The 23,537-nt window shown below is 36.2% G+C and overlaps 2 protein-coding genes across 2 annotated transcripts; one reads left to right on the top strand and one right to left on the bottom strand.

Moving 5' to 3' along the window:
• Positions 1-2,940: 2,940 nt before the first annotated feature.
• Positions 2,941-9,225, bottom strand: ca7 (carbonic anhydrase VII). Its single transcript, XM_032559860.1, has 7 exons — positions 9,119-9,225; positions 8,428-8,625; positions 5,633-5,751; positions 5,298-5,393; positions 4,469-4,531; positions 4,210-4,365; positions 2,941-3,780 (listed from the first exon to the last, which is right to left on the bottom strand). The coding sequence occupies exons 1-7, from the start codon at positions 9,153-9,155 to the stop codon at positions 3,661-3,663; spliced, it is 789 nt and encodes a 262-aa protein (XP_032415751.1). The 5' UTR covers positions 9,156-9,225; the 3' UTR covers positions 2,941-3,660.
• A 2,208-nt stretch (positions 9,226-11,433) lies between these two features.
• On the top strand, positions 11,434-16,458 carry nae1 (nedd8 activating enzyme E1 subunit 1). The gene is made up of 20 exons (XM_032561516.1): positions 11,434-11,563; positions 11,961-12,064; positions 12,147-12,207; positions 12,296-12,326; positions 12,485-12,556; positions 12,774-12,853; positions 12,991-13,100; positions 13,278-13,387; positions 13,488-13,550; positions 13,651-13,714; positions 13,821-13,912; positions 13,999-14,055; positions 14,173-14,306; positions 14,420-14,495; positions 14,843-14,882; positions 15,211-15,297; positions 15,414-15,506; positions 15,603-15,717; positions 15,800-15,849; positions 15,952-16,458. Exons 1-20 carry the CDS (start codon positions 11,514-11,516, stop codon positions 16,059-16,061), a joined length of 1,599 nt encoding a protein of 532 aa, XP_032417407.1. The 5' UTR covers positions 11,434-11,513; the 3' UTR covers positions 16,062-16,458.
• The last annotated feature ends 7,079 nt before the right edge of the window (positions 16,459-23,537 follow it).

Here is a 23,537-nt window from a genome sequence, read left to right as displayed (position 1 = left end):
GAAATATACTTCACATACCCATTTGCATCCTTAATATATTATCTGCACTCTGATTGTATTTATTTTAGGGAGACAACACATGAAAATAAAATCAATCCTTGTAATGTAACCCTTTTGACTCAAGCAGGGGTTGCACACATCTGAGAGGGCAGACAAAGACAAGGTCAAATGTTATTGATTGAGATACAGAAAAACAAAGCAGCCACTGAAGAAATAACATTTGCTTTCGCTCTACTCACTCTATTGATCTTTGGATCATTTTATTGTCCTGCCTATATAACCTTAATTTTAAATATCATGGTTTAATTATGTATTTTATTGCTCTTAACTAAGCTAGTGAAACATAGATTGGTTCAAGCTGCTTAATGCAAAACACATCAAATGTTGCCACCTAGAGGTTGTTCTAAAAAAAATTATAATTGATTGGTTTTACACAAAAGACACACAAACACATGAAAAGAAAGTCTGCTTATTGTGAATTACAGAAATAACTATGGTAATAGTAAAGTTATTCTGATTTAGCCTGTGATTATTTATTTTGTGTGTGTGTGTGTGTGTGTTTATTGGTTTGTTGTAGGGGGGGACATTTACCTTTTTTCTTAAGCAAAACACTTTTTCGAGTTAATTTCCCTATTTAAATGGGATTATTTTTTTCTGTTTTTAATATGGACTTAAATTTATTTTTTTTATATACACAACAAAAACATTTATACAAAGGTACAATCTCCAAACATTACTATATCTTGCCATCTGCTGGGCCAATAATGCTATAGCTCAAAGACAGGATGCTGATAGAAAAAGATAAAGTGCTCCATTTGTTAACTCAGTGAAAACAACACAAAATTCATTCAAGAGAAATTGTTTCCTTTTTGAAAAATAAATATCATGTAATGAAATATGCACATAATATGGATGACCAGAACAACCTAAACCAAGAGCAAACACAGAAATGTATAGCTTAAATATTTCAATTGGGTATTGTGACAACAAATCCAACATGGAGGGCATACATTTCCATTATTACATAATTCTTTAAATTATGAATTACAAAAGCATTAGTTACTATCCACACTGTATTTTTGCTCTTTTTTTTCAAGAATACAACACAATTTCATGCATTTTATATTTTTTTCAAATATGTTTTCTTTGTTCTTTGCAGTCCTAACACAATTAGCACAGCGTTTTATTTTTTTTATCAGAATATTTTAAAAATACTTTCCTGTGTTTTTTAATCTTTAAAGATGCATTTTCTCCAAGGATATCCTTCCTGTTGCATTTTCTTTCCCAACTGATTTCACTAAGCTCCTTTACTTCCATCTCTTCATTCACATCACAGCGTTTATTTGCAAAATGTAAATACAGAGGCGAAGCCCTGAGGCAGTTGGCTAACTTGGCTATCTTTCAAACTATATTCTGGGCTCTGGTTTTTACCAGCACATCAACAATGACCTGAAGGTGATTCATCCAATCAATGTCTGTGCAGCTTTTTCCCAATAAAGCCACAAAGACATTTCCTATAAACTATAAACTGCAGATCTTCATGCACTTCTGGGATCGTAATTTTGATTAAGATAACTGTGCATTTGAGTATGTTATGCTATGATTATCCAACCATCTGTTTTTAATGTATGCTTTTGTAAGTTTATCGTCTTTCCATTCCCAACAAATCATTATAAAACAAAATATGAATAAAAGCTATAATTCTCAATGCCTCGTTCATGAAAACAATACTGCAAAGGCAGGACGGTTTTAAAATCTATGGATAATGAATGAAGGGCGATGAGAGGAAACCTGCAGGAGGAGCAACTCTCAGAATCAGCAAACAATTTACATAAGCAGAACAGGGAATCAAAATGCAAACAGCAAACAACCTGGAGGGAAAGAGTTCAGATTAATCAGGTTCCAGGGGATAAAGTTTCAGGGAAGCATGACAGAAACATGTTCAGGGACTATATACCAACTGATAAAGCTGAAATGCTGCCATTAAGCCTTTACTAATGTTTTATTCAAATGTCCATTTACAATGTTTTTGACATGTCAGCACTTTTCCATTCATTAATGGGATACACCTTTAAATATCTTTAAAATGAACATGTGGTGGCCTCAAAAGATTAATCTTTCACAAGTTTCTCATCTTCCCTGATTGGTGGGAGTTTTGCCAAACTAAAGATAGTAGAGTAGCTAAAAACATGGAGGGTTAATTGGACTGCACCACCAGTTCCTTATAAAAAAGGGGGAATCGTTTTTTTTATTCAAATACCTTTTTGTATTCTAGCAGCAATGACTTGTATTTATTTTGTTTTCCCTTCATTTGAGTTTAGTTTATTATTATTAACTAAACTGACTGCCATTCTCTTATAGTTAGCCATGCATGTCCTGAGTTATGTGATTTGTGTTAATGTGGTGTGATCAGCCATTACAACTCCTTGTATGTCATCATCCCTTTTAATGATGAACTATGTTTTCCCTGCTCAGTTTGTTTGCCAAGTTTTTTCTTTTTTTGCCAGTGTTTGGTTTTCTTTAACTTCTGTTACGAGTTTGGCATTTATTTATGTATTTTTTTTGTACTCAAAACCCCAGAACAACTTAAAGTAACAAAGTTGTGTATTCAGTCAGTAAATAACTGGCTACAGTGTATGCGTCGTCTCTCCATCATACATTCCTCCGGGCTTGGATTTGGCTACTGATTACCTTGAACTCAGCACTGGTTCTTGTCACCGCTATGGGGGAGATTAAACATTTGCTTGAACAGCCTCAGCTTCAAGAAAAAAAAACCCTGAATTATCTGGAAGAAATCTGTTTGTGCTATTCGGTCAGTTAATATCTTATTAAGAGAGTTTGGGGCCTCAAAAGTGTTCAATCATGACTCACATGCTGGATAGCAATGTTCCAAAAAGTAAAAAGTCAAACTTCTGATCCTTACAAAAAATAGTGGGAAACTGAGAAAAGGATATTTAGAATTTTATTTTCTTCAAGAGAAATTTCAGATAGATACATTATAAAAATCTTTAAGCCACCCAGAAATTACATCTCTTGCAACAAAAATACAATAACTTAAGAGCCACTTCTCAGTTGGGTGTCAAACACTATGTTATTGCCACCACATCATAATATATCTCAAAAATAGATCTTGTTAGAAACATTTTAAAATATTTATCAACAAGGTACCTGAGAAATCCATGTCCCATTTTGATTTATGGACAACAGAGCAGTTTTAGCCACAGGCTGGATAAACAGTTGATAAAGGATCAGGCTTTTGGCAGCCTGTAGATCTGGCTGCTACTCATTTCACAGTGTTGCTTGCTTTCTTCGATTAACTGCTGCTGGCATTGGAGTGCAAACCAGGCTTTTATCTTCAACTTAAAAGCTTAAATAAATTTCTTTTAAAATTTAACAACAAATTTCTTGTGATATCTTTAAAACCTTTTAGAAAATATTATTTACAAATTCTCAAAGATTTCAGATCGCAAAAAAAAAAAACTGCATTTCTGTTCTGACAGAAACTTACTCCTGCTAATGTTACTTTGTGCAAAATGGATCAAAAAAGCTTTTGGAGAAACTACAACGGCAGTAAAAGTATACTTGCAATAAAGCATGCCCCATCCCACAAACACAAAAACTGATTTTGACTTCTATAAGTTGATATGCACAGAGGTGAACTTAATTGGAGGAACGTACTAGCCTCTCTTTGAGAGGCTGAGGAGGCCTGAAGTTGTTTTCCATGCGCATCCTCTGACCATCCTCTTCACCACTGAACTGGAGCAGTCGGAACATCCCCAGCTGCACGTTTAGACACAAAGACATGACATATAGTTTTAATCATTAAATTCAGTGCAACATATTTAGGCTTCTATAGTAACACAAGTTGAATTATAGGGCTAAAAATCTGCTTCCCTCCTCCCTACAACAAAACATTTCCTTATTGGACTCGCATCTTGCTGTGCATGAGTACCACCATGGGAATGAACATATTACTACTATCGATTTCACGGTATGATATTTTAGTTTAATGTTTAACAACAACAAAAAGCGTTAGTGACAAATCTACATACATCTCTAAATTATTTTTTGTGATAATGAAAGAAAGGTTCATCTTGGGCCACTTTCCACAGGCCCACCATTTCTACCAGATGACATGACATGGATTAAAAACAACAAATGTCGTTTGAATTTAAGAGTTTAGAGATAAACTGTTGGGAATGTCCTCACTTGCTTTTCCGAGACCACGATCGGCTCTTTCAGGACAATCCAGATGACGCTCTCGTGTAAGGGAGGTGTGGTCAGTGACCCCAGGTAGGTCCAGTAGTGGAGGTTGCTGGGTAGGAGGCACTTGGGATTGAAACCTTTGAAATCTGTGGAGCTGCCCTGTAGGAAAAGTAAATAACATAACCACCAACAACAGCTTTTAAAATGCGCTTATAAGGGAGAGAAAATGTAATAAATGTAAGCAGTAAAATACAAGACTCACCTTAAATTTCACCATGTACAGCGCATCAGTTATCATGTGAAGCCATCTGTGGTCATCACCTAGCTAACAGAACAGACTGGTTCTTAAAACTGATATTTGTGTATTTAGAGAAACTTTTACAATCTTTTTCCTTCATTTGTTGGTGGCTAAAAAACAAGTTGCATGCATTAATTTTGCTAGATCATGATTAGGTTTGATTAAAAGATATAATTTTGATTGGGCTTTTATTTCCATTCACACTGGATTAGATGAACGTTGGATCTCCAAGCCTTCTGCAACATATTGCAAAGACTGTCCATGGGATCAAATGCAACAGTTAAAGCAAAAGTGACGACTCAGACTTTACAAATCGGGTCAAATGAATTGCTCACGACATTAAAATGTTGAAACAAAAGTTAAACCAGATGGCAGACCATTATATTTGAATCTTTCTAAAAACAGATCTGATATCTTTTCACGGATAGAGTATGATAAGGCTGCTAAAAGAATAAGTCATGCACAACATTAGATATGGGTAAGAAAAAAACTGATAAAGTTTTGAAGCAGTTTTACGATTTGTCATTTTAACCGACAGTATCTGCTTAGCCAGATCCAACTGATTATCATTTCCTACCAGACAAACTCCATCACCCACCGAGCTGCAAAAGCTATTACGCCAGCTTTGTCAGATATTTTAATAATCTAAACTGAAGTACGTTTCTTAATAGTGTGGGAGAAAAAAAGTCTTAAACCAATACACAAATTTATTGAATTTACAACACTCGCACCTTAAAAACTTCAAAAATATGATAGGATGAAACTACAATTGGACATGCATTAAATGTTGTACCTTTAAAAAGATGCCAAGAACAGCAAGGCCATCAGGAGCCGTTGCTGCTTCCTCAAACGTCTTGTACTTGTCAGCATTCCAGTGAACTAAATGCAACTAAAGAAAGAAATAAGCAGAAAAACTAAATTAGGAACAAATATCTGCTTTCTCTGATGGGATGACATGTCCATAGCAGTCATACATCAACAGGATTTTATGAAAATAAACTAAAATCCAAAAAGACCTGTCTTCATTCTTCAATTACCTGTACAAGTTAACAGATGTTACCCATGTCTACTGGATCTATTTAGTTACCAGCAACCTAAGAACTGAAGGTTTTAAATCCAAACACAAACCTCGGATGCATAGCCGGCTCCTGCTACAGTGTGCTCAGATCCTTCACATCCCTTTTCACCCCAGTGGAAGTGAAACTGCTTGAGTCTATAAGGGTTGTCGAGAGGGCCTCCTTGAATCACTGTAGGCAGAAAGAGGAAAGTGAGAAAAATAATTTGGAAGTCACACATGACATCAGCTGTGCCTTCACACTCTTTCAGGAAGTGTTATAGAAATGCCTTCCTGGCACAGAGTACCATGTAAAAGGCATCAAACACAGCCTGGCACCTTCCTCCAGAGACGCAACAAGACGAGTCAGTGCAGTAACATCCATTAAAGCACATTTTTCACTTTATTTTTTTGCAGTTTTCAGTTTACATGAACACCGTCATAATAAACATCATGGAAGATGATGCCGATTCAGTCCCAGTATATTGTCTTTCCATACCTCTGTGTTGCTGACCTGTATCTTCTCTGGGTACTCCATCCTCCCACAGCTTCAATTTGGGAATAACATGGTTATACAAGTCAAGTTCTCCGTCTTCCTCAACAATCTAAAGTCATTAGTCCAGCTTAGGTGCGTCTGCCTGGTTCCCTTTCTATATTTTCTTAAAAGCCACTGTTAAAACTTATGCCAAATATGCATCTTTCTCTTGATGACAAAGGTTACAAAGGTACAAAGCAGAAACATTTAGAACCCAAGTGCACAATAGGATCCTTCCCAAATCACTAAAGAAAACCCATTTTTTCTGGACATATTAAAACAATTATACTTATTGTTGGCAATCACAGTTGTTGGGATTACGTTTAAAATTTCCAATAAGAATTCATTCACGTCTGCAGAAGTTTTAAAGTTTTCCCACACTTTGCCAGTTGCCAATACACATTTGAAAATGAAATTACTCTTCTGGTAAATACTTTTATTTTATATTTTGACCATGTATGATAAAATGTAGACAACTCTTCCGTTAACTCAAGTTTTGTTCACTATTCCCTATGTTCAGTGCCATTTTGATGTTCACCATCTTTGTTTGGGCTCCTCAGTCATAAACATCTATATCCGACCTGAACAACAAGAGAACCATTAAAAATATTACCAACTGAGAAGAGTTTGAAATCATGGCAGCTGAAATATTAGTGTCCACAAAATGTTACACTGTGGTAGTCCTTTGCAAACATTATCTTGCACATTTACAATTGTGATTTGTTACACTGTTCAGAACTACTGCAGATTGATATTCTTAAAGCAAATAAGCCATATTTTGCACATCTTCGCATTGGAACATAATTCCTTGACGCTAAAAGCCGGCTCAATCCCTTTGGGCGCACTTCATCAACAAGCTCATTGTGCTGTTGAATTCTGAACTTCAGAGACCACAATCAGGAAGGACTGTTAATAAAGTCAGGCTCCATCACAATCAGCCCTTTCTTGCTTACCTTGTTTGAACATTAATGAGTTTCCGCACACAAATTTTTAAAATTTGCTTATGGTTTGACTATGGCAGATTCCATAGGCAACACAGAGAAACAAATGACAAAATATACACATGAAACAACTTACACTTTGGCACATGAAAACTAATTACTGTCTTTAAATGTAAGGAACGCTAAAGTAGTTATCACTGAATTTATCAACACTACTAGTTTTGAGAACTTTCTACTTAACACCGATGAAAACATTGCGACTGTTCTGGTTAGTTTCCCAAAGACAACAACTTTCGATGTTTTGAATTTAAAAATCAACAGCAGGCAAACAATCTAAATCAGGTTAAAAATGTATAGTAGAACCTAAAAAAATAAGACATTCATCAAAAAGCTCATGTCAGAAAGGGAAGGTCTGGCTAAGGTAAATATAAAAAGGCATGTGCCTCAAAATGTTCTCCCAGCATGTCAAAAATAAAAAAAAGTTTTGATAATCGTTCATGCATGAAACTAAACGTGATCCAAGAAAAAAAACAAGCCTGATTTTTTTTGTATGAATTTACCCATTATAATTTTTACTTGTCATTATTATTTTTTACCCATAAAAAAATAATGGGTAATTATTTTTTACCCATACAAATGAAAGATCTTTATAAATGTACTCAATTGGCACCAATTTCATGTGTTTTGCAAGTGGTTGTGTGTGCTATAGTTGTGCCCAATACTGAAATGCCACTTTTGCAATTTGTCTGAATTATTTTCCTTTTCCCAGATAGATAATTTCCCAAAATCACACTTCACATCCCAAAGCAACTTGCAAGCAATTTGAAGAGTTTGGGAGACATTGGAGAAGACTCAGTACTGCTTGTGTTTCCTGGCCAGTCATTTCTTTAATCCGTTATTTCCATACATTTGCTTGCCTTGTGGAAATTCTGTGTGGAACTGCCCAAGCTTCTGTACTTATCATTCATGGTGATTGCAGGGTGGCCATCACTCATCCAGCCAGTCATAAAAACAAGCATTGTCATAATAACCACTGAGATCTCCGACAGGTTATTATATCTTTTGTCCAGCAGACAGATCTTCATAAACTGTTAGCTGCACGTTTCTGCCTCGTAATCAGAGGTTTATTTTCAGCCTTTTATTATGATCAGTAATACACCTGGTTTGCACTTTGCAAAACTTGTTGTCCTTTGCTTTCAGTACAGATTTTTACAGCATGTTTGCAACAGCAGATAAGAGAGTGACGTCATCTCTGAACTATGACCACCATTAAAAGCTGCAAGGTGATCTTTAAACATTGTCCCTGCAAAGCAATGTGACAATTTCAGAGGCAAACAATTCTGACAAAACCTGCAGGGGAAAATAAGAATGTCAACAAACAGATTATTCTCACCTGAGCGGTCATCAGAGTCATTAAACTCCACAACTACAGAGTGTCCATTGTTAGCAATGTTAAGAGATGTACACCGGTCATACTTCAGGAAAATAGGACCCAGGCTGCTGTCACGTCTAGCCTCATCAGGAATGATGTCAATGGGAGACTGGCGGTTTCCTTTGGCAACTGGGAACTCTCTGTGCCATGCTGAAGGACCTTTAAATTACAGGGGTGGGGGGGATAAAACCCATATTTTTACAACAGCTTCAATTAATTTAAGGCATAAAGTAAAATCATGTCCCTGCACATGCTAAGATCAAAAATAAAATAGTTTTTATTTTGTCCCCTTGACAAAATAAAACCCATACCTCAAAATCTACCCTAGAAATTTTACAATTCAACATCAGACTTATGTGCAAAACAAATGAGAAAAGCCTAACTCATTCTTAAAAACTGTCAGAAATCATTATTTATTAGTCGTTTCCCCTCTCAGAAGTCCAGGGCAAACTCAACAGCAGATTCTCAAGTTAAAGTGACAGCGGTCACCCTGTAAAGCACCGGGTTAATCCCGGTTTAACAGCCGCCTTTACAGGTATCCTTCCGGAGAAGCAGAGCAGGATCCGTTTGTGCAGCTAAGAAACTATTTATCACGCTGAAATCATTAAACATGTTATAGAGAGTCTGATTAAGAACTTTTTTTTTTTTTTACCGTCCTCTTTTCCGTATCCCCAGTGGTGTCCTGTCATTGTCCTTGTTTGCGGCTTAAGTCACACTTAATGACGGCCACAGAGATCAGCCGGTGCAGCTATTGATGAAGTTTATTAAGGGGGACGGACAATTACTCCCGGTGAGACACGCCCCCTCCCGACCTCAAAAACAAATCAATCAGTAATTTATCCATTTATGGACAGACGTAGAGATTATAATTCAAGAAAGCGTGACAATTTTTATATAAATGTATCAAGATTATTGTGGGAAAATGTAATGAACCCTGAAATAATAGGCTGCTTCTTTCTTTTTATGTACTGTCAGTTATTTGATAGGAAAAGTAGAAAACAAATAAGATGAAAAACAGCTTTTCTGGGTTACAGGATTTCTTCCTGGAAGGGCTTTAAGAAGGCTGAAAGGACAAAAGTAAATAGAAACAAATCAATTTTAGAAGTAGCCTATTAAAGTTTGATTTTAAGTAAAACACGAATAAAAATTTGCTGCAAATAATAACCAAAATTAAAACTTTGGGGTTGTTTTTGCTCGTTATATTCTATAAATGTTGTCACTAGTATGATGTGCTCACATAATCAATATGTGGGCACCAATTACTTGTCAGCATATAGCGAAGTTCGAATTGCTCAACACATCCAGGGCCCATGAAGGGACCCTTTACAAAAGTTGTCATCAGATGTATGAAGTAAATATTGCAATCTTTTGAAAATCGTACATCAAATCAGTTTTCTATCAATGCATTTGGGCCATATATTTAAATTCTGACCCGAAATCAATGCCTATTATTAAGATGTTACTTTTTGTCAAGTTAAAATGTTGGACCACTTTCATTTGTCAATTTCCCTATTTTAAATATTCTCACATTGAATTCAAATATATTTTCGAACAAAATGCAAGAAATTTTAATTGAAAGGAAAAGACAGTTATCAAACTGGAAAAAATCTACAGTAATTACATCAAAACTTTAAACTACAGTACGGAGCCCTCTAGGGGACATGGGGATTTTTTTTCTTTTGCGTTCCCTCGCAATACTGTACTGATTAGTTATATGGCATAATTGAATACTGTAAACCTTTCTTACGGTGGCCGCCGTACTTTCTGCTTTAATACACGATTATGTGAGGTTTTTCCATGAATGTTAATATATCTTTGTGAAATATCTGAAGTTTTATATCTTTCTTTAGGATAGAAAGGCACCACAAACCTATGATATAAACAGAAACTTTCCGTAAGTAGGAAAGAAATAAGAAAAAATACATCCTAATTTGGACTATTTCTGAGTTATTATCGCGGGGTAATAAGTTATCTGACAGTTTTAATTGTGTCTTTGTTGTGCTGGTTGCCTGAATGGTTTAAAGGGCCGTTTTCATGTTCAGTTCCATCTCAACCTTAGCAGACATAAACATGCAGTGAATAAATCGACTTTTAATCAGTTTTTTTGCACTAAAGGCTTAATAATAATAAACACGTTTTATTATTAAAAACACGACAAACTAATTATGGTAAAGGGCCGCACTAGGTTAACTCGGGGAATCTCATCTGTCCGAACTCCAAACCATTTCTTTGTTCTGTCAGAATTATCGATTTAATCCATTTTGATTGTCATGCTCCAAACTTTGCAAGGACTGACCACCCCGCTCATCCGTTTCCTCATACACACAAAGTCAGCAGGCCAGTAACCTTCCCATTCATACTTGATGACAGCCACGCCCACATCGACACACCCACCACCCAAGTGTCAAAGTCGCGTGCTCCTGTCATATCAATAATTACTTATTTCATTCATATGGCTCTTACAGAGCCTCAGTTATTAAAACTTATTATTATTAACTGTTTGGCCACCGTAAGAAAGGCTTACAGTATTCAATTATGCCGCATAACTGATCGGTACAGTATTGCGAGGGAACGCAAAAGTATTGCGAGGGAACGCAAAAGAAAAAAAATCCCCATGTCCCCTAGAGGGCTCCGTAAAGTTGGACAAATTGGCCACCTAATTGTTAAAAAAAAAAAAACCTAAGCTTTAAAACTTCCATGGATTCACCACAAAATCTCACAAAATTTTATAAAACATATTTTATACACTTTTGTGCAATATTTATTTGTCTATGATTTGATGCTTTCCACAATATGTACTCGTCTTTCAACCTTCACCTAACCCAAGTTAAAATAAAATACATTCCAAAATAAATATATATATTATATTATATATAAAAATATATCTATAACGATATAAATTAATTATTTTTAAAGTGTGCTTCTCTGTTCCAGTATTTCTTTTGTCGAAAGTGCGCAAGCAGATCATCGCTCCGCCACATTCGTGTCGAATCTGACGTCACGGAAGTAAAACTAGAGTCATCAACGTAAGTCATTTTAAAGCTATCATGGCAGCCACCAAAGGCTCCAAAGAGCAAAAATACGACAGACAGCTGCGGTAAGTTTTATAAGCTTCTTGGTATTTACTAAGAAACAGGACTTTGTGTAGGTACATATCATGGATAGTTATTCTCGGAGGTATCAGAACACGTCGTTAGACAAGCTGAGGTTCCGTTTTAGCATTAGCTTGCTTTGCTTTTATCAGCATCGTTGGGCTTTGAGGTTGATGGGATAAATGTCGGTTTTGACTTTGGTTTCAATCAGAGGAAACAGCATTTCTTCTACCATTTGTTTCCGTGTTCCAACCTCTAAATACCGATGTAATGGTTTAAAATAAATATGAATGGAATAAGAGATGATATCACAGTTGTTTTTGCAAGGTGTATCGGCTGGACATGATTGGTGTTATTCAGTAAAATGAAATCACATGTCCTTGTGGTGTTTTCCACCATCAGTCTGTGGGGTGACCATGGACAGGAAGCTCTGGAGAACGCACATGTATGTCTCATCAATGCCACAGCCACTGGAACGGAGATCCTGAAGAATTTGGTGCTTCCAGGTAAGCAGATCATGTTTGTGATGGGTGCTGCTAATGGAGACAAAAACAGTTGTCTGATTGGGTGAAATTATATGTTTGACAGGGATTGGAGCTTTCACCATTGTAGATGGACATACAGTTGCTGGGGAAGATGTAGGAAATAAGTAAGAGTTTATTATTATTAACAGCTGAGCTGAAATGTCTAATTACAGATACAGTTTAAATAACTATCTTTGTTATTTTGTCTTGCAGCTTTTTCCTTAGCAGCAACAGCATTGGAAAGGTTGGCATTTTTCCGATTTAAGTTCTTGTTGTCACAGTTTCTACAAATTGTCTGTGTATCTCTGCACGTATTCATGCTTATGCGTCAGGTCGTAATGTTATGGTTAATGGGGAAAAATTAAGTGAAGTTTGACGCTGAGTGGTGTTTTGGTGTTGCAGAATAGAGCACAAGCTGCCACCGAGCTACTACAAGAATTGAACAGCGACGTGTCGGGAAACTTTGTCGAGGAGGTTTGAATTCCTTTCATTTTGACAACTTCCAAAAACTTAAAATGTGAAATTCGGAAAGGAACAATGTATTTAGATTGTTGATGTTGCAAAACTGCAGACATGTTTTGGAAGAATATTCTTACATGGACGAAAGAGCAAGATTATGATAAAAGATTTAAAAATATGCTGTGTATATATAATAATATATTACTCTTGCTTGGGTTTTCTATTCCTACAGAGCCCAGACAAGCTTCTGGACAATGATCCGGAGTTTTTTCACAGATTTACAATAGTCATTGGAGTCCAGTTGCCAGAAAGGTACAAGATGTTATCCAGCTAGTTAGGCAAAAGAGCCTGAGTGGCATGGCATGTTTTTTTTTTTTGTTTGTTTGTTTGTTTTTTCCTGTCTGCCAACTCTCATTTTCTCTCTCTCTCTATCTCTAACCCGTCAACAGCACATGTTTAAGGCTCGGCTCAGTTCTGTGGAGTGCCTCTGTACCTTATCTAGTTTGTAAAACCTATGGCCTGATAGGCTACATGAGGCTAGTAGTGCAGGAGCACACAGGTAAGAGACCGGGTTCCTTATCTTAGAACTTTCTGTTATGTCACATTAACAATCAATAAGAATATTTTGATTAATGATGCTACATTAACATCTTACTCGTGCACATATACATGATCATGTGTGTAGTTAATTTGCTTCTGTATTTATAAACTATGACTTTGCTGCCTCTCTTTTTAGTCATTGAATCTCATCCAGACAACGCATTGGAGGATCTCAGATTAGATCAACCTTTTGATGAGTTTAAGAACCACATAAACTCCTATGACCTCACAAGCATGGAAAAGAAGGTGCTGATTTGAAGTTAGCTTTCACATTAAGAGCCCTTTAAGTTATTTTTGTTCTTTTTATAACCATCAATTGCCCCTTTTCTCTCTGTTTTATTTGTAGGATCACAGTCACACCCCATGGATTATCATTGTAGCTAAATATCTGGATCGGTGGCTCAGTGAGGTGTGGAACTTAGATCTGTTATCTTTTCCTGGAGGCTCAGTCTTTATTTTGAAAGTAGTTTGTTTTCTGTCTGATACGCTTGTGGTGTTTGTGGTTGCAGCATGATGGTCAGCCACCAAAAAATTACAAGGAGAAGGAATCCTTCAGACAAATGATTCGGGAAGGTATCTGCGAACCCCTGGATTGTTTTTGTTGCCTGTTAGTCAACTGACTGAGATTTATACTTGTTTAATAAGATTTATTCTTTATTTATTTTTGTTTACATTTTAGGGATCTTGAAGAATCTGAACGGTGTTCCAGAAGATGAAGAAAACTTCGACGAAGCTATTAAGAATGTCAACACTGCGTTAAATCCAACAAAGGTGTCAGATCCTTCTATTTCTTCTATTTAGTAGATCCAATCGGTAATTGGATCTACTTTATTTCATAATATCTCTGGTTTCTGCAGATTCCAAGTGCTGTTGAAGATCTCTTCAGTAGTGGACAATGTAACATCACAGCACAGGTTTTCTTTTTGTTTGTTTGTATCTCTGTAAATGCAAGCATTGTTAAAGGGCACAACAAATATATGTTTACATTACAACTGATCTGCATTTTAATTTGTTTCTTCCTGTGTGTTTAGTCTCCATCCTTCTGGGTGATGCTGCGAGCTGTGAAAGAGTTTGTTCACAGTGAAGGCAGTGGAAACCTTCCTGTACGAGGCACCATCCCAGACATGATAGCAGACTCTCAGAAGTTTATCAATCTCCAAAACATGTAAGTTGTGGAACATTTGGACTCCAGCTGTGAGAAAGGACTTACTGATCATGACTCAAGTTTTGAAAAGTGGCTAAACTTTAATTTATTTTATTTTGTTTATTTTACCTCAGTTACAGGGAAAAGGCCCTGCAGGATTCAGCAGCTGTTGCTAAGCATGTTGAAAGTCTACTACAGTCTGTTGGAAAGGTCAGTCATAAGTCCAAACTGTGCAGAATTATTGTGTTTAACTTTAAGGATTTAAACAAAAGGACATGCATTAGCGTGTCTGTGAAGGTTTCAATAATCTTTATTCTGTTCATTTTATCAAATGCTAACTATGGGTACATCAGAAATGTTGTGTAGGAACATGTTTCCTGCAAGTACTTAACTAAACAGTTATCTTCATGTGTCAAATAAATGTGTGAGCCTTGTATATTAATTCAAACAGTCTTAATCACAATTTCAATTTATGTGGATCATATTTTATTTTAAAATACTTGCTTCATTTGGGACAAAACATTGTTAGCTGCTGTTTTTTCCCTCTTTTTTAACAGCCAGCAGAGAGCATTTCTGAAAGAGACATCAAGCTGTTCTGTAAGTACTCTGTACTCAGCATTTGAAATGAAGTATATTTTCTCTGCTCATATTAATGCAGCCTTCAGCAACTTTAGTAGATCCAATTACTAATAATATTCTTTACAGTTAACAGTCGCACTGAGAACATTTAAAAAAAAAAATTTTTTAATTCTGATCAGTTTCTTTTGCAATTTACTTGATGTCTTTTTGTCACGTTAGCTCTTTCTGGTTATCTGAAATTATCTGCACTCAACTGAGTCCAGATCAGTCAAAATAGTTTAGTTGTGACTGCTGCACCTGCAGGAAAAATAGTTTTCTAACTGGAGGCGTTTGTTTTGGTGCGTAGGTAAAAATGCAGCCTTCCTTCGTGTTGTGTGCTGCCGGTCTTTGGCTGAAGAATATCACGTGGATTCAGTAAATAAGGATGAAATAAGTAAGTCTGAGAGAAATGTATTGTTTATATAGTTTGTGTTGAAGCTGTTTCTTGAACCTTTTTCTTCACTAGTAAAGTGAAAGTAAATGATTGTAAATATCAAAATCTTTTCTCAGCTTCTTGCATGGACAGTCCAGACAGCGAGATGGTCTTCTACCTCATGCTCCGCGCTGTTGATCGCTTCTATCAGCTGCACTCTCGCTACCCAGGTATGAAACGTATTCTTTTTTTCTATTTTTGAAACGTTACAACATTTTGTCTCCTTTTTCATTTATATGTTTTGTTTTATTTTTTCCTTATGAAAGGAGTGTATAACTACCAGGTGGAGGAAGACATCAGCAAGTTGAAGCTGTGTGTGAACAGCCTGCTGCAAGAGTACAACCTCAATGTCAACATAAAAGATGACTACATCCATGAGTTGTAAGTGCTAATCACTGCTTGACTGGCTGCTCAAAGTAGCCATCAGAGCTGACACTAATTAGTCATAATTTAACCCCTGCAGTTGTCGATACGGTGCAGCGGAGCCACACACAGTTTCCGCATTCTTAGGAGGTAAATTCTTCCCCGAAGCATTTACAAATCATATCTCTATAACCAATATAGTTGAACTCCTCTGTGATGTCAGCTAACATATTTTGTCATTGTTCTGTATAGGATCAGCTGCTCAGGAGGCAATCAAGATCATCAGCCACCAATTTGTGCCCTTCAACAACACTTTCATTTATAACGCCATGTCACAGACCTCTGCAACATATCAGCTATGAATACAGTCGGTATCTTTGCTAACGGAGACATCTGCAACAGTGGCAGAAAGGATGAACTTATCGTAAAAATGATTTCCATCCTTCTTGTAAGGAAGAAGATCATGAAGATGTTTTTCCTAACACCCGTCTTCACCGCCTTTCTGTCCTGGAGAGATATAAACAAGCCTGATAGCGACACTTCGTTAGTTTTTTTACCTTTGTTAATACATTACGGTCTCTGCAGCACTTTGTATGCTTTCATCCCAGCTGTTTGTCATTGTGTTTGGAGCAACATCTGTAAACACATGTCTTGCTGTAAAAGATTCCAACAGTTCTTGAGTGTGTTTGTCTTCAGTACAAATGTTGTCCCCAGCTGGTCTGCTGCTTTTATGCGAGATAAATGGCATGTTTTGTCTAAGTTTTTTTATTCAATGATTTCAAAATAATCTAGTGAAAAGCTTCACTCAACCAGCTCTACATATGTAGAATCCTTACATACCTTATACAATATGCTTCACAGAGATCAGAATCAAAGGAACAAGACTAAAAATACCAGGAAATGCTGAAGTAAATATAATAGACAACTAGAATGAAATGTCTTAACAGTGGGGGGAAAAAACTGTAAAGTACTGAAAAATGATCTTCAAAAGAGAAATGTAAAACATTAAATTACATCTATGGTAAAATCTAATTGTAAAACTACAGCTATTTTAAGCATTAGGTTCAAATATACTACAATATAATTATTGAACAATAAAGACAATTTTTTTTTTACTGTCTTAGAGATTTTTATAAATGAGGGGGGGGGAAGTAGTATGTATTTTCCAGTAACTGTTTTCATATATAAAAATGCTGTACATCAAACATAGCTTAAAAGAAATTTGATTACTTAAAATTGGCCTCTGTCTCTAGCTCGGCTGCAGACTGCAGCGCTGAAGTGTAGCCTTGTGGAAAAGGCGGCACTTTGTGAGAGTAAGCTAGGTACTCTGTCCGAATGGCTACCACGGAAAATTTAATGACTTCTCAAACATGCATGACGGAATACTCCAAGTATGTATTTTAATAAGGGAATAGCATCATAGAGTAATATAAAACTCAAAAGAGTCTATTTTACATAACGCTCCCCTTTAATAGCGATCTACTGTTAGGGTTGCTGAGTTATATTGGTGTTAACCACAAGGGGGCGCTCTTAAACCACTTTGGTGTCAGAGTGGATTCCAAAGTTTAACAATCCTGACCAGAAAACATCAAGTTCTGATGTAATAAAGCAACAGAAACTTGATATGTTGATAAACATACTTTTAAAAATATTTTTTGAATAAATTTTGTGAAATGAAGAGTGTTGTGGTATTTCATACGGAGAAAAAGAATATCTCCAGAAGTCTATTAGATGGAAATTGATTTTTTTCTATTACTTTTTTGTCAATAGAAATACGGCCTCAGAGGACCTCCATTCAAATGCCTATCTGGCGGAGATTTTCTAATACCTACGTCTGCTGTTCTGTCAGGCCGTAGGGGATCAAGCTGGAGGCCAGAATGTACTCTGGCAATTTCCTAAATCTAAGATTTTGTCCTCTGCCCCCAAAAAGATGATTGTGTCTCTATCCATCTATCTGCTTCCTCTGAGGATTACCACATAGCAGTGCCAGGTTCATCAGCCCAAAACTGAATCTCTTGCTTCTTTTAGAGTTAAAATGTTGCATATAGCTGTCTTTTATCCAAAGTGTCGCACATTGACTGTTTTTACATCACTTGTCCTAGTTCAGAATTTTTACAGGCTTTGAGACACAGAAATTCAAGTTTTTATATAATTTCTTCCCTCAAAAATGTAAAGAGTAGGAACTAAAATGTTAGCATCTCAGTTTAATTTCCATGTGTAACCTTGCCATTTTCAATCAGTCTTGGCTTCAGATGCTGCTCTGTATTTGCTTTACACTGAGAGTCCTGTGAGGTGTTTGCTCGCTTCCTTGTGACCCAACACAACCATTCTACAGATGGTCGCTGATAAGAGATAACGCTGAAAGAAACAGCCCAAAGGGACCTTTTTCACATGCAACATATCTGGGGCTCTTCTTTTTGATCACTTTTCTCCCTCTTTCTTTCGAGGTTTTTATTGAAAACAAAGCCAAGCACTATATAAAAGAAAACCATGTTTTTCCCTTCAGAGGAAAGAAATTAATACAAAATTGTTCATTGTTTCATTTTTGTCTCAGCATAGAAGAAGTGAATATAAGTTCATAAGCAATACGCTTTCACAAGTCACATATACAATTGTTGGAAAATTAATTGATTTTGGATTTAGAATAATTAAATTAACATCCAAATCAACCCCTGAATTAAAAATAAATCACTTAAAGAGAATCTAAATGAAATATGCTTTACTGTGTTAATCTTTAACTCCATGTACAAAAAAGCTGATCCATTACAGTTTTTCAGCATAGTTTACAAACCGCTTTATATGCAGTTTAGTGGAAAATATATCTAATATATTACATATTTTTTAGTTATTCTGCAAATTAAAATTGATAGTTTTTTTATTCTCAATTTTTTACAGTAACCTGCAAACATTGTTTTAATGTTTATGGAAAGATTGTTAATTTTAGTATAATGCAGAGTTTTTAAAAAAAGCATATGACAACATTAAGAAATGCCTTAAGGTATCTATTTCTTCTCTTTTCAGATGGCTCATGGTTTCTTAGCATTTGCTTCTCATTATCCACTGACTACTAAGGAAGTCTAAAGTTTCTTGTGATTATGTACGGCCCCATTGAGGATTTCATTTTGTTGCATATTTCTATATGTGCTATCCTGTACATATAAATATGTTCCAGCTGATCTTTGTACATTTAACCCTGTGGCTATCAGATGACTGCAGGAGAGACAACATGGTCTGCATCATGATAACTGGAAATTTAAAAAGTTAAAGAGTGACGGTTCATTGTGCCTGGAGCAAGCATGAAGACTAACAATGCTGCTGGACTTTTGGCAAACACTAGCAGAGTCTGAAACCAGGATGTCAGCAGTAGATCTTTTGGGCCGTGTGGATTTGGATTTCCTCCCACAAAGGCCCTGAGATCCCATCAGATTTGTATGTGGAGAACTGGTCTGCTTTTAGCCTTTCCCAAGCGCTTTCTCTGTTTCCTATTGTGCTCCTACAGTGAACCTCCTTATGCAGGAGTTTTGCTAAGTATGAGCTTACATTTATCCTTATTTTCACTTTGAATTGTTACACTGCTTTCACTTTAAACATTGCTATCTACTTGGGGGTGGGAGGGGTAATCATGTGGGCTTGGAAATATTGTGTTAGTGACCCAGATATCTTCTGCTTCTGTCGGGCTTCTGCACCTCACACTTTAGCTGTTTCCATTTGGATGGACGGTTTCTTTGCTCTCCCTTGGATTAACTTTGACTGCTAACACTTTAATAGGTTTCCATGCTTAGTCACAATTATTATAATTTTAACATTAGCCCAAATAATTGTGTCAATTTTTTTCATAAACAAGCAACCTTTCCTAAAACAAGTGGAGAAATTAGAAATGGTGCATGGTTTATAGAAGCCCCAGCCATCACTTAGTGCATGGGATGCTTTATCTTCAGCTGCATCAAACACCCAAGAATAGATGTTGTAAGAAGAGGAAGGCCATTAAGGACAAAATCAATCAGTAAATCAAATGTATCGCCTGCACAAGAGCCATAATTTCAATATCACTTTTGCTGGAAGCTTCTAGCAATAAAGAGAGAGAAACTGGGTGGAAACAACTGGACGAGTTGGCATAGGTAGACGGAAGAATGTGCACAGTAAAGGTGGCAGATTGATGATGATATTTCCCAAGGACGAGGTTGTATCTCTTCTTGTCATACCCTGTTACTGCAAAGAAGATTGCATTTTACATTATGGAGCAAGAGAGGTCAGAATGACTGAAGGGGAGAAAGAGAGAGAGTTCGATATCTTCTCAGTGGGAACCTTTTACCTGGCCAGGATCCAAAGAGGCCCAGTTTAAATTAAAACCAGACTGGATTATAACAGAATAAAGCCGAGTATTCCTTGTGTTTTTACAGGGAGACAGCAGGAGGCCGGCATGTCTAAAACCCCTCAGGGTCTGCCAAGGGCCTCTTCAGTCCTACTACAAGCATATGGAGCTATTACAGCAGCATAAAGTGGAACACCTGTGCTTTCAAAGGGTATTATGCCTATGCTTCAAAAATAACACTTGTTTAGCAATTAAACTTTTTTTTTAAATTCTGGTTTAAGGTGTAGAATGTGTACAACACTGAAGTATGCTTCACTTTTGACAATAAAGTAATTGTACTTCTTAAGGACTGAGACTATGGGTTAGCGTATATTGAATAGAATGACCAATAAGCAGGACTATTTCAAATAATTAAGTACTGAAAAAGGATCATGGAGTATGTATTTTCTTTGCATATATTTTATAGCACAATCAAGTAATTCTGTTACCTGAAGTTGTTATGAAAATGCTATCGTAACTTAAAAGACATATGACTTCATAGCTACCTGATGCCTTGTAATTTGCCTTTGTCTCTTTAAGAAGCTTCTACTCTTTCTGGCACTCCCCCTTCTGGACATTATGACAGCTTTTCCATGCTGTCCATTGACCACTGTTAGGTGTGTTGGACAGAGAAGTAGTTGGTATGATGAGCTCAGCGACAACTAGTTCCATCAGGTGTTGGCTAATTGCTGCTGCTAGTCTAGAGGAGCTGAGTGGGATAAATGAAACATCTTGAAGAGCATCCTAATGAGGTGAAAGGCACCTTAAGGGGAAAGGAAAGGCAAGCTAAAGACCAATGGTAGCGACTAACGAGCCTTTCAAAACGAGACCATGGCAATTTTAATTTTGAGGTGCTAGGGTAGGATTTTTATAGGTTTATGCTTCTTCCTATCCCATTTTGAACATAAAACTGAGCTGTAACTAGACTGAAATCTATATGTATTATGCATGTTATTATTTATTTTTTGTTTATTTTACTCTTTTGTTTTCAAATCAATCTCAAAATACACTAAAAAGAAAATAGCTAAATATATTTGCGTTATTATGTCAACATGCTTTCATTCCTGAAAGTTTTTCTGTTTTCACATTATTGCTCCTTTTTTCAAACAGGTGGGCAACGTTTTCTTTGCATATAGAGTATTTAAAAATTCAATTTCCACTAAAACCAGTGGCTGTGAAAACAGAGAGGTTAAACATTTCTGAATATAGAATTAAATGACATAAACCCTGCTATGCAAAAAAAGAACAATGTAACACTTTTCCCTCCATAGTCACTGTTTTTACCTTGAGTACAGAACTGCTAGAGTTTTTGCTATTGGGTATCTTAAGCATGACTGCTTCTGAATCTGTAAATTAACCTCCTCATACAAACAAAACCAAAACATTTCAGTTTCCACTAAGTAAGGAAGAAATAACTGCACAGAATTGTATGAAATTGTGTTTAGATTGTGTTTAGCAACAACAATGTGTCTGAATAGGTCAAATTCCTTTTATTTTGTTATGTGGACAAACATGCCAAGTGAAATAAATTACTGACATGTGTTTTTGCTTGTCTTTCAGTGCAGTTGTTTTATTTAAAGGACACAAAGGATTTGTCATTATTACTTGTATAATGGTATTTGAAATTAGAAATAAGGAAATTACAAATATATTTATTGTCTATATAAATAGATGGTAAACTTATAGAGATAAGATAGTTGACATCCTCTGATATTATGAAGTTGCACTGTGAAGTTTGCAGTTTCACTCAACAGCAGGACATCTCAGTCAGACCATGAGTGCTTGAAGCTGATCCAACCACTACGTCTTAATATTGATTTTATTTCTTCCAGATGACTTATTAATGAATTTCTGTAACACACACATGCATGCAACAGCTGCTGTCCCCTTTACACCAGTATATGCAAAAGGAAGTAATGAACATGGCCTTCTGCTAAAATTAAGAGTATAAGGTCATTGTAGCAATACTCTAGTTCCTTTTATTTATCTTGTAACACCTTTAGAAATCAGTCCAATAGGCATTTGAAACGTAAAGTCAAATAATATTAAACTTTTTAAGTTTGTTTTGATGAAAGACAAACTTAAAAAGGTACAGCTCTGTCAAAAAACTGTTGTTTCCAGCATACCTCAACAAATTTAAAAAAACAGAAAATTACAGCATGCAGGAAGCCCAAAGTACCAGAATGTGCATTAGAAATTCACATTTCTGTAGTCTATGCTTTTAATATGTGTTTGCATATTTAAATGAAGCAATAATTTTAACAACAAAAACAAAATAATTATTTTTGTATTATTAAACGTTTTGCTAATATCAATAAATTAGCCACTAATTGACTCTTACAGTCAATTGTAACATAGATTGACCTTCCACAATTTTTGTTACAGACCCTGCCATATAATTATGCACACATACACTGTAGCTTTTAGTGGAGTGGGATCATAACATGTGAAAGTGTTGACAAAAATCTCTTCAGGGAGAGTTGGTGGTGGGAAAGTCACTGAAAAATGTAAGCTGCAAAATTAAATCCAGAACTTTCAGCTTATTGCATTCTAAATCTCCACATTTATTGGACTTCGTTAGTGAGAAAAACAATGGAATAACAAAATAATTCATGATCCATGTCACACTAAAGTGTGACATGGATCATAAATAACTGATCTTGTCAGACACCATCAATGTCAATGATTAAATGCAGCCATGATTGCAAACATTTCTATGATTCTTGACTGGCTGACATGTACACACCTGAACAAGAGCGTAAATGGAGTCAGAGAGTCCATCTGGCTGGTGAGACCTGCATGTTGCATTACCCTCCTAAAAAATGCAGACTCACACACAGTGTTAAACTCACTAACACTGGATAAATAACCAGATTACCTCAGCACAGAGCAAAAATTGTGATCAGTCTTTCCAGTCTTGATCAAAAGAAAAATGAGACTGAACATGCATTTATTTACATCAAACTTCCCGTTCTCTAATGTCCAACCTGCTCAGACAGGAAGGTACACAGTTATACAGTAAATACTTGAATATATTTTATTGACATCAGGTGTGCCCAGGTCCAGTCCTAAAGAGCTATCATCCTGCAACTTTAGAAGAATCCCTTCTCCAGCACACCTGAATCAAAAAGCTGGATTCTCTCACCATCAGTTTTTCAGCTTCATTTCGAGTACCGGACTTAGCCACCACTGATTTACATCAAAGACACACACCTACGTGCTCCAGATCACATTCTACCATTCTTATCTCTGTTGTCACTTTCCTACATTCTCCTCATCGTTGGGATCAGTCGGAAGCTCTGGAATTCCATTCTGACGGAAAACACAGTTTTACTCTGTGGACACGTCTGTCTGCATTTTATCAGATGGAGATATGTTCGCTGCACGTACAGGCATATGTTCCATATTTTTTAAAACCATTGTTGGTTTATGTCAATCCTGAAGACATTTTTTACACATCAGAACAACACATTTTTAAGAACTATGA

Source organism: Xiphophorus hellerii, chromosome 4, assembly GCF_003331165.1.
Source record: "Xiphophorus hellerii strain 12219 chromosome 4, Xiphophorus_hellerii-4.1, whole genome shotgun sequence".
Lineage (NCBI taxonomy): Eukaryota > Metazoa > Chordata > Actinopteri > Cyprinodontiformes > Poeciliidae > Xiphophorus > Xiphophorus hellerii.
This window is presented reverse-complemented; position numbering and strand designations above follow the sequence as displayed.